We start from the raw sequence: 12,161 nt of genomic DNA on the forward strand, positions 1-12,161 counted from the left end.
AATGCAGAGGGGTAAGGCACCAGGCTGGGATGGTATTCCACCCGAAGTGTATTTAGCTTTCTGGGACCAACTGGGTCCATTGATGCTCGATATGATCAATTACGCTATCGAACAAGGGGAGTTCTCAAGAGATGTCAATATGGCGTTGATTTCTTTACTTCTCAAGAAGGACAAAGATCCCAATGATTGTGGTAGCTATAGACCCTTGAGTCTTCTCGGGGCCGATTTAAAGGTGTTTGCCAAGGTGCTGGCCCGTCGCCTGCAGAGATTTATGTCTGTATTGGTACACTGCGATCAAACTGGTTTTATCCCGGGGCGTCTGGCTGCAGATAATATTAGGAGGCTGTTGCATGTAATCGATAACAGTAAAGACAATACAACTCCATCCACAGTTCTGTCTTTGGATGCCATGAAGGCGTTTGACAGACTTGAGTGGTCATACCTGTGGAAGGTACTTGAGGTCATGGGTCTTGGAAAGAGTTTTATTCATATGATTAAAGTCCTGTATGCCTCGCCGTCTGCGATGATACTGACAGGCAAAAACTGTTCCACACTCTTTCCAGTCTCCAGATCTTCTAGACAGGGTTGCCCTCTGAGCCCGGGACTGTTCGCGCTTTCCCTCGAACCTTTGGCCCAATTTATTAGGCAATCGGAGGACATCGTCCCCATAATGGTCAACAATACTCCACACAAAATTGCTCTCTATGCGGATGACCTGCTGATTTTCATGGACGACCCCTCCCGGTCGGCCACAAAATTATTGAGGATAATCGACGACTTTGGTAAATTGTCAGGTTTTAAGATTAACTGGAACAAATCAGCCTGCCTACCTCTTAATGAACTGGCCAAGGCGGTACGACTACCAGCTGATATCCCCATAGTAGAACATTTTAAATACTTGGGCATAGAGATATTCCCCACGCTGAACCAAACTACTAGGTACAACTTCACGGGTACTTATGATAAAATACGCCAGGATCTGGACAGGTGGTCGTCCCTTCCTAACTCCTTACAAGCCCGGGCGTCCATAATCAAAATGAACATCCTGCCTAGGATAAATTTTATTAGCTCAATGCTCCCCCTGCCCCCTCCAATAGACCACTGGCGCAAGGTACAATCGATGGTATCTAAGTTTGTCTGGAATAACAAACGCCCGAGAATCAAAAGGGCTACTACTCAACGTAGAAAACAAGATGGGGGCCTCGCAATCCCTGATTTTAAACTTTATTTCTGGTCCTTTTCACTGAGACCTCTGATGTGCTGGCTGGACCCTGTAGAGGCTGTATCGTGGCGCTCCTTAGAAGCGGCGGCGGTATCTCCGCTAAGATTGCAGGATGTAGTGTACTCCACTGTCTCTATTTCGAAATGCCGGCTGAGGTATGGACCGATCATAACTCACGTGATCCAAACGTGGCGTAATGTACAGAGGTCGTGTGGGGTTAAATGCCCTTGGCACCTGGACTCTCCAATTTTTAATAACCAGCAATTACTTGTTGGACACAAGCCGGTTAATATTCCTCAATGGCAAAGGAGGGGAGTGCATACTCTGGAGGATATTTATGATAAGAACGGCCTCCGTGCGTTTCAGGACTTAAGAGAATTTTATGATCTTCCCGGCGAGTCCTTCTTTCTTTACCTTCAACTAAGGTCAGCACTGAGGGCGCATGGCGTACCGTGGGCTCAAGCCTTGCACCCACACCCCTTCCTCAGGCTCATAGTGGACAGGACGACATCCAGAGGGTTTGTCTCCGACTTTTATACGCTCTTAATTCAATCCACATATAAAAATTTATCATTGGATACAATCTGGCGTGTGGATATCCCGGAGTTGGACCCCGAGTTTGACTGGGATGATGTTTGGGCAAATGTGGCATTATCTTCCCGCAACCCCAATCACCAGCAAATAAATTTTAATTATATTCATAGGACCTATCTTACACCTAGGAAGCTATATGCTATGGGACTGATAACCGACTCTCGGTGCACTTTGTGCTCTCAAAAGGCCACTGGCACTTATATGCATATGTATTGGGATTGCCCACCAGTGGCCCGCTTCTGGAGGTCAATAACGGACAAACTTTCAGATCTGTGTGGCTTAACTATCCCATTCACAGCTGTTACGCTACTCCTGAACGATATAACGACACTACCCGCGTCCGTACAACTGAAAAGGGTTGTCCTAGCGGGCGTCACAGCAGCGAAGAAGCTAATAGCAATGAGATGGAAGGAGCCTGAGAAGCTTACAATGATTAACTGGTCTCTATTGGATGTGATTTATCTTGAGATATCCACAGCCCGGGTGATTGGGGTGGGGCAGGCTGGAATTGACCTGTGGTTCGCAGCAGCTGAGAAGGTAAAGACCGCAGTGTGCGGCTGAGCGGGGTTGGGGTGCGTGTTCGGGTGAGTCCGGCGGTCTCTTGGGAGGGGGGGGAGGAAATGTTTTTGTCTGTCTTGTCCCTTGTCTTGTCATCTTGAGTTTAGCTGGGGATATTATGGGGGGGCAGCTATTTAACTATTTCTTCACTGTTTGGCCACTTTTACACGGTCTCTGTGAGTCTATGGAACACCTCTACAGGTTTTAGTTTTTTCATGAAGGTTCATTGCTCTGTTTTCAGGTCGTGTTCCCAAAAAATTGTCCTTGTGGTGGATTGGAGATGTACGTTTTATTAATATAGGGTCACACGGCCGGGAATCGGGGCTGAACACTGGGAAAGACCATTTATTATATAGTACCCCTTGGAATTAATTTAGAAGGTTGAACTCTGTTTTCTTTTCTCTTGTCTGTATAATTGTTAGTCTGTATTATTATTATTATTGTTTTTGTTATTTTCTTGTGAAGTTCTATGTATTGTGATTGTGGTTAATGTGTTGTCTTGTTTCGTGTGAATAACAATAAAAAAATTTGATAAAAAAAAAAAGACACCACCGCATCACCACGGTAACAAGACACCGCATCACCACGGTAACAAGACACCGCCGCATCACCACGGTAACAAGACACCGCATCACCACGGTAACAAGACACCGCATCACCACGGTAACAAGACACCGCATCACAGGACGTGACAGGACGTGACAGGACGTGACAGGACGTGACAGGACGTGACAGGACGTGACAGGACGTGACAGGACGTGACAGGACATGACAGGACGTGGCTGGCGAGCGTTATTTTTAAACCTAGCCGCATTTTGCGGAGACGCTCTCTGATTGGCCACTGACATGTTTGCCCAATCGCGTGACGAGCTGTGTCTTTGCCCATTTCCGGGTCTAACAGCAGCAAACTACCTAACGCCTAGTTTATCACTGGTTAAGTTTAGGCGACTCTTTCGAAGTTGGTTAAGGTTAGAGTTTGTAATCAGGGCTGGTGGTCTATCGCCATGCTCTAAGACAAACTCTAACCTTAACCAACTTCGAAAGAGTGCCTAAGCTCTTAACCAGTGTAGAAACCGGCGTCGGCCAATCAGAGAGCGTCTCCGCAAAATGCTAGGGTAGGTTTAAAAATAAGGCGGCTGGCGAGCATACCGTGAGCTCTTCCTGTTTGCTGTGCAGGCTGGTGATGAGCGTCTGGATGCTGCTGAGGTGGGCCTTCCGCTTGTCCTCGTAGTACTTCTTGTGGTGCTTACATCTGTTCACCTCCTGGTCGCTCGTACACAGCCCGTCCTGCAGAGACACCAGGGGTTTAGTTAAGGGGGCGCTCTTCTCTCTTTATTTTTTAAATTTTTTATAACTTTTTTATTATTATTTGTTATTATTATTTTATTATAATTTTGTATAACTTTTTCTCCTTTTTTTTCTATTTTTCTCTTATCCCAATTTTGCCGTGCCAATTCTCCCCTCCCCTGTCTTGAACGTTGCTCGCATGTGCCACCCACTGGCCGGTTGTAGGGAGGATAGAAGCCTTGCATCACATGTCCCCTCCGATACATGTGGAGGCAGCCTGTCACACCTTTTCACCTGCCAGCGCGGACTCTCATTTGGCGAGGTGTAACGTGTGGGAGGCTCACACTACCCCCGCCATTTTCCTGTCTCGGCTGTGCAGGCGCCCCAACCGACCTGTAGGAGTCGCTGTCCACAACGTCCAGATTACCACCCATCGACTTCCACCCTCTAACTCTGCCAATTGAGTTAGTATGACGGCCGACCCAAGCCGGAGGCAACGCCGACAGCCGGATTCGATCCCGGTGTCTCGTGCATTGGTGACGATGAGCGCAATGTCCGCTGCGCCACCCAGCCGCCTTGCGCTCTTCTCTTTTTAAGGGGTCGGGGTTAATCTATTTTTAAGGGGTCGGGGTTACTATACAACGACACACTTTTACTGCCATAGAGAAGACGCAAACTCATCTTGTGATTCCCGGTTCGATTCCCGCTCCTCCCGGGCAGCATGTCAAAGTGTCCTTGAGCAAGGACCACGGTAACAAGACACCGCTGCATCACCACGGTAACAAGACACCGCTGCATCACCACGGTAACAAGACACCGCATCACCGCCGCATCACCACGGTAACAAGACACCGCCGCATCACCACGGTAACAAGACACCGCATCACCACGGTAACAAGACACCACCGCATCACCACGGTAACAAGACACCGCCGCATCACCACGGTAACAAGACACCGCCGCATCACCACGGTAACAAGACACCGCATCACCACGGTAACAAGACACCACCGCATCACCACGGTAACAAGACACCGCATCACCACGGTAACAAGACACCGCATCACCACGGTAACAAGACACCGCTGCATCACCACGGTAACAAGACACCGCATCACCACGGTAACAAGACACCGCATCACCACGGTAACAAGACACCGCATCACCACGGTAACAAGACACCACCGCATCACCACGGTAACAAGACACCGCATCACCACGGTAACAAGACACCGCATCACCACGGTAACAAGACACCGCATCACCACGGTAACAAGACACCGCATCACCACGGTAACAAGACACCCCATCACCACGGTAACAAGACACCGCATCACCACGGTAACAAGACACCGCTGCATCACCACGGTAACAAGACACCGCATCACCACGGTAACAAGACACCGCCGCATCACCACGGTAACAAGACACCGCATCACCACGGTAACAAGACACCGCATCACCACGGTAACAAGACACCGCATCACCACGGTGAGTCAAATTTACTTAATTGACGACTACTTTGGATAGAAAGCTATTTGTGTTCTAGATGTGCCACGTTCAGACCCGATGGAGAGCGAGCTCTAGATGTGTTCAGACCCGATGGAGAGCGAGCTCTAGATGTGCCTCGTTCAGACCCGATGGAGAGCGAGCTCTAGATGTGCCAGGTTCAGACCCGATGGAGAGCGAGCTCTAGATGTGTTCAGACCCGATGGAGAGCGAGCTCTAGATGTGCCAGGTTCAGACCCGATGGAGAGCGAGCTCTAGATGTGCCTCGTTCAGACACGATGGAGAGCGAGCTCTAGATGTGCCACGTTCAGACCCGATGGAGAGCGAGCTCTAGATGTGTTCAGACCCGATGGAGAGCGAGCTCTAGATGTGCCTCGTTCAGACCCGATGGAGAGCGAGCTCTAGATGTGCCTCGTTCAGACCCGATGGAGAGCGAGCTCTAGATGTGCCACGTTCAGACCCGATGGAGAGCGAGCTCTAGATGTGCCTCGTTCAGACCCGATGGAGAGCGAGCTCTAGATGTGCCTCGTTCAGACCCGATGGAGAGCGAGCTCTAGATGTGCCTCGTTCAGACCCGATGAAGAGCGAGCTCTAGATGTGCCACGTTCAGACCCGATGGAGAGCGAGCTCTAGATGTGTTCAGACCCGATGGAGAGCGAGCTCTAGATGTGTTCAGACCCGATGGAGAGCGAGCTCTAGATGTGTTCAGACCCGATGGAGAGCGAGCTCTAGATGAGCCACGTTCAGACCCGATGGAGAGCGAGCTCTAGATGTGCCCCGTTCAGACCCGATGGAGAGCGAGCTCTAGATGTGTTCAGACCCGATGGAGAGCGAGCTCTAGATGTGCCACGTTCAGACCCGATGGAGAGCGAGCTCTAGATGTGCCTCGTTCAGACCCGATGGAGAGCGAGCTCTAGATGTGCCTCGTTCAGACCCGATGGAGAGCGAGCTCTAGATGTGCCTCGTTCAGACCCGATGGAGAGCGAGCTCTAGATGTGCCACGTTCAGACCCGATGGAGAGCGAGCTCTAGATGTGTTCAGACCCGATGGAGAGCGAGCTCTAGATGTGTTCAGACCCAATGGAGAGCGAGCTCTAGATGTGTTCAGACCCGATGGAGAGCGAGCTCTAGATGTGTTCAGACCCGATGGAGAGCGAGCTCTAGATGTGCCACGTTCAGACCCGATGGAGAGCGAGCTCTAGATGAGCCACGTTCAGACCCGATGGAGAGCGAGCTCTAGATGTGCCTCGTTCAGACCCGATGGAGAGCGAGCTCTAGATGTGCCACGTTCAGACCCGATGGAGAGCGAGCTCTAGATGAGCCACGTTCAGACCCGATGGAGAGCGAGCTCTAGATGTGCCACGTTCAGGCCCGATGGAGAGCGAGCTCTAGATGTGCCTCGTTCAGACCCGATGGAGAGCGAGCTCTAGATGAGCCACGTTCAGACCCGATGGAGAGCGAGCTCTAGATGTGCCTCGTTCAGACCCGATGGAGAGCGAGCTCTAGATGTGCCACGTTCAGACCCGATGGAGAGCGAGCTCTAGATGTGCCTCGTTCAGACCCGATGGAGAGCGAGCTCTAGATGTGCCTCGTTCAGACCCGATGGAGAGCGAGCTCTAGATGTGCCACGTTCAGACCCGATGGAGAGCGAGCTCTAGATGTGTTCAGACCCGATGGAGAGCGAGCTCTAGATGTGTTCAGACCCAATGGAGAGCGAGCTCTAGATGTGTTCAGACCCGATGGAGAGCGAGCTCTAGATGTGTTCAGACCCGATGGAGAGCGAGCTCTAGATGTGCCACGTTCAGACCCGATGGAGAGCGAGCTCTAGATGAGCCACGTTCAGACCCGATGGAGAGCGAGCTCTAGATGTGCCTCGTTCAGACCCGATGGAGAGCGAGCTCTAGATGTGCCACGTTCAGACCCGATGGAGAGCGAGCTCTAGATGAGCCACGTTCAGACCCGATGGAGAGCGAGCTCTAGATGTGCCACGTTCAGGCCCGATGGAGAGCGAGCTCTAGATGTGCCTCGTTCAGACCCGATGGAGAGCGAGCTCTAGATGAGCCACGTTCAGACCCGATGGAGAGCGAGCTCTAGATGTGCCTCGTTCAGACCCGATGGAGAGCGAGCTCTAGATGTGCCACGTTCAGACCCGATGGAGAGCGAGCTCTAGATGTGCCTCGTTCAGGCCCGATGGAGAGCGAGCGCCTAGTCCATGGATATGACATGTCGGGCTGTTAGTTACTAGACTTTGTCAGTTTACACAAGGCAGTCGAAAGCTGTCTTTCTGTGCATCCCTCCTGGTTGCACACACACTTCCAGGATATCTGCAGGTTTCAACAAGTTACATTTAAGACTTTTTAATACCACTTGGAGCTAAATTGTATACCAATTACACACAGCGACACTGAACTGTCACTCCTTCAGTCAGCCCTGTTTTGCAGTCAGAGCCACTCAGTTCTGGAACATCCTACCAACTGAAATAAGACACTGTGCCACCTACCACACCTTTACAAAAAAACGGCAATTTTTTATTCTTGCACGTTCCATACAAGCCCTCGCCAGATGCACCAAGCAAAAAACAATGACTTGAATACAAAAACATTTAATAAATAAATAAAGTCCACATATTATTTTTACGCACAGTTATTGGCATGTTTGAAGGCTCACGGTGTTCCATTAAGGATACCAATTGTACACCACAGATACCACACATTTTTCTATGAAAGAGAGACATCGAGAGGTTTTGTATCAGATCTTTATCATCAATTACTAACGGCCTCGTATGAAACCCTCCATCTAGACTCAGTCTGGAGGAGGGATATACCAGACCTGGAGACAGACTTTGACTGGCAAGAAGCCTGGGCAAATGTACGACTTGCATCAAGGAACCAAGACCATCAACAAATCAATCTTAACTATATTCACAGGACATACTTAACTCCTATAAGACTGAACAAAATGGGTCTTAAACAAGACTCCAAATGCTCCCTATGTACAAATGGGGACGAAGGGACATTTATGCACATGTACTGGGACATCACGATGGTTTCAACCGGAAAAAATGTGCCGGAAGGTCTGGACTCATACATATCTCGATGTGATTTATCAAGAAATATCTACAGCAAGAATTTTGGGTCTCAATGAATCCAAAATGACATTGTGGTTAGAAGTGGTGGAGAGAATAAAAGCTAGCATATAATGGTAGTGTCTGGTTAGGAACAAGTTATAATCGTTGGATTATCCAATGGGGGGTCCGGGAGGGGGGGGTTTGAGCTGGAGCATGTGTGTGTACGTTTTTAGATAACAGGTATTAGGGGTATATCCTGTATAAGACATTTGACTAAATGGTAATTTAATTGGATATGCACTGTTAATTAATGCTTGTATATCTTATCGTGTGTTGTCATGTTTGTTTATATGTCTGTTTAAAAAATAATAATAAAAAAAAATACAAAAAAAAAAAAAAAACATTTAATAAATGTAATATAATTTCATCTCCCAGCATTACTCCCTGGCTCCTCCAGAGAGGAGGTCACCTTGATGGGGTTGGCCTCCTCTGCCACGCTGCTGATCTGGTCCTTGTGCTGCCTGTACTGCCGCTCCGCCTCCTTGCAGGAGGCCTGGGCCTGGGCCATCTGAGCCCGCGCCTCCTCAAACTCCACACGCTGGGAGGAGATCTTGGTGATGACCTCCTGGAGCTCCTCCTCCTGTTGGGAGAGGGTGGGGGGAGACGGGAGGAGGTGAAGAGGAGACGGGAGGAGGTGATGAGGAGCTAGTGTCTCTGTGGGGCGAATTCACAAAGAATGGATTGCGCGGCGCTAATAGCACCCTTAACTGCGCGCGATTAGCACCCGCTATGTGCTCCGTGTTTGCGGGCCACTCCCTAGAGTTTGCGCGGACGAGACGCAATGCTGATGGCAATGCAATTATCACCGTATTTCACCCGTTACGCTTGCTTTGTGAATAGCAAACTGTGTTTCAGAGCTATTTGCCGGCATAGAGTCAGAAAAAGCCGTGCAATCCCTTTGTGAATTCGCCCCTGTGTGTACCAGGGATGCCACGATAACTATAAGCCGCAGGTGTTTTAATGTTTAATTACCATATGTAATTAGCATTGGGACACAATACTGTCGGACAAATAACAAGAATTAACTCATTTACAAGTTGTATTAAGTTTAGCAAATAAGGGAACAGATAAATAACATTTCAATGCAGTCAAAAAAGCAATATTTAGATTTTTGGGTTTGGTCACGTCGAGTCACATATAAGCCGCACCGTTATATAAGCCGCAGGGTCGAAAAATGGGGGGAAAAGGCGCGGCTTATAGTCCGAAAATTAAGGTACTTGGTCTGAATAAAGGTAGCTGTGTTGAGGGTCTGGGTGGTCTGGTAGCTGTGTTGAGGGTCTGGGTGGTCTGGTAGCTGTGTTGAGGGTCTGGGTGGTCTGGTAGCTGTGAGGGTCTGGGTGGTCTGGTAGCTGTGAGGGTCTGGGTGGTCTGGTAGCTGTGAGGGTCTGGGTGGTCTGGTAGCTGTGTTGAGGGTCTGGGTGGTCTGGTAGCTGTGAGGGTCTGGGTGGTCTGGTAGCTGTGAGGGTCTGGGTGGTCTGGTAGCTGTGAGGGTCTGGGTGGTCTGGTAGCTGTGAGGGTCTGGGTGGTCTGGTAGCTGTGTTGAGGGTCTGGGTGGTCTGGTAGCTGTGTTGAGGGTCTGGGTGGTCTGGTAGCTGTGTTGAGGGTCTGGGTGGTCTGGTAGCTGTGTTGGGGGTCTGGGTGGTCTGGTAGCTGTGTTGAGGGTCTGGGTGGTCTGGTAGCTGTGAGGGTCTGGGTGGTCTGGTAGCTGTGTTGAGGGTCTGGGTGGTCTGGTAGCTGTGTTGAGGGTCTGGGTGGTCTGGTAGCTGTGAGGGTCTGGGTGGTCTGGTAGCTGTGTTGAGGGTCTGGGTGGTCTGGTAGCTGTGTTGGGGGTCTGGGTGGTCTGGTAGCTGTGTTGAGGGTCTGGGTGGTCTGGTAGCTGTGTTGAGGGTCTGGGTGGTCTGGTAGCTGTGAGGGTCTGGGTGGTCTGGTAGCTGTGTTGAGGGTCTGGGTGGTCTGGTAGCTGTGAGGGTCTGGGTGGTCTGGTAGCTGTGTTGGGGGTCTGGGTGGTCTGGTAGCTGTGAGGGTCTGGGTGGTCTGGTAGCTGTGAGGGTCTGGGTGGTCTGGTAGCTGTGTTGAGGGTCTGGGTGGTCTGGTAGCTGTGAGCTGGGTTGAGGGTCTGGGTGGTCTGGTAGCTGTGTTGGGGGTCTGGGTGGTCTGGTAGCTGTGTTGAGGGTCTGGGTGGTCTGGTAGCTGTGAGGGTCTGGGTGGTCTGGTAGCTGTGAGCTGTGTTGAGGGTCTGGGTGGTCTGGTAGCTGTGTTGAGGGTCTGGGTGGTCTGGTAGCTGTGTTGAGGGTCTGGGTGGTCTGGTAGCTGTGTTGGGGGTCTGGGTGGTCTGGTAGCTGTGAGGGTCTGGGTGGTCTGGTAGCTGTGTTGGGGGTCTGGGTGGTCTGGTAGCTGTGTTGAGGGTCTGGGTGGTCTGGTAGCTGTGAGGGTCTGGGTGGTCTGGTAGCTGTGAGGGTCTGGGTGGTCTGGTAGCTGTGAGGGTCTGGGTGGTCTGGTAGCTGTGTTGGGGGTCTGGGTGGTCTGGTAGCTGGGTTGAGGGTCTGGGTGGTCTGGTAGCTGTGAGGGTCTGGGTGGTCTGGTAGCTGTGTTGAGGGTCTGGGTGGTCTGGTAGCTGTGTTGGGGGTCTGGGTGGTCTGGTAGCTGTGTTGAGGGTCTGGGTGGTCTGGTAGCTGTGTTGAGGGTCTGGGTGGTCTGGTAGCTGTGTTGGGGGTCTGGGTGGTCTGGTAGCTGTGTTGAGGGTCTGGGTGGTCTGGTAGCTGTGAGGGTCTGGGTGGTCTGGTAGCTGTGAGGGTCTGGGTGGTCTGGTAGCTGTGTTGGGGGTCTGGGTGGTCTGGTAGCTGTGTTGAGGGTCTGGGTGGTCTGGTAGCTGTGAGGGTCTGGGTGGTCTGGTAGCTGTGTTGAGGGTCTGGGTGGTCTGGTAGCTGTGAGGGTCTGGGTGGTCTGGTAGCTGTGTTGAGGGTCTGGGTGGTCTGGTAGCTGTGAGGGTCTGGGTGGTCTGGTAGCTGTGAGGGTCTGGGTGGTCTGGTAGCTGTGAGGGTCTGGGTGGTCTGGTAGCTGTGTTGAGGGTCTGGGTGGTCTGGTAGCTGTGAGGGTCTGGGTGGTCTGGTAGCTGTGTTGAGGGTCTGGGTGGTCTGGTAGCTGTGAGGGTCTGGGTGGTCTGGTAGCTGTGTTGGGGGTCTGGGTGGTCTGGTAGCTGTGAGGGTCTGGGTGGTCTGGTAGCTGTGAGGGTCTGGGTGGTCTGGTAGCTGTGTTGAGGGTCTGGGTGGTCTGGTAGCTGTGAGCTGGGTTGAGGGTCTGGGTGGTCTGGTAGCTGTGTTGGGGGTCTGGGTGGTCTGGTAGCTGTGTTGGGGGTCTGGGTGGTCTGGTAGCTGTGTTGAGGGTCTGGGTGGTCTGGTAGCTGTGAGGGTCTGGGTGGTCTGGTAGCTGTGAGGGTCTGGGTGGTCTGGTAGCTGTGTTGAGGGTCTGGGTGGTCTGGTAGCTGTGTTGAGGGTCTGGGTGGTCTGGTAGCTGTGTTGGGGGTCTGGGTGGTCTGGTAGCTGTGAGGGTCTGGGTGGTCTGGTAGCTGTGTTGGGGGTCTGGGTGGTCTGGTAGCTGTGTTGAGGGTCTGGGTGGTCTGGTAGCTGTGAGGGTCTGGGTGGTCTGGTAGCTGTGTTGGGGGTCTGGGTGGTCTGGTAGCTGTGTTGAGGGTCTGGGTGGTCTGGTAGCTGTGAGGGTCTGGGTGGTCTGGTAGCTGTGAGGGTCTGGGTGGTCTGGTAGCTGTGAGGGTCTGGGTGGTCTGGTAGCTGTGTTGAGGGTCTGGGTGGTCTGGTAGCTGTGTTGAGGGTCTGGGTGGTCTGGTAGCTGTGTTGGGGGTCTGGGTGGT

General features: G+C 51.7%; 1 protein-coding gene across 1 annotated transcript in view; it reads right to left on the reverse strand.

Annotated features, from left to right (window-relative positions):
- The window catches only part of LOC311246262 (structural maintenance of chromosomes protein 6-like), a gene marked incomplete at both ends in the record, with an annotated part of 159,261 nt that overhangs the window by 50,235 nt on the left and 96,865 nt on the right, over nucleotides 1–12,161 (reverse strand). The window contains 2 exon segments of the mRNA XM_084338477.1: nucleotides 3,524–3,661; nucleotides 8,706–8,876. Of these exon segments, the coding sequence (XP_084194603.1) occupies nucleotides 3,524–3,661; nucleotides 8,706–8,876 (309 nt within the window).

This window comes from Notolepis coatsorum (genome assembly GCF_963971535.1).
Source record: "Notolepis coatsorum genome assembly, contig: SUPER_1_unloc_1, whole genome shotgun sequence".
In the NCBI taxonomy this organism is placed as follows: Eukaryota; Metazoa; Chordata; class Actinopteri; order Aulopiformes; family Paralepididae; genus Notolepis; species Notolepis coatsorum.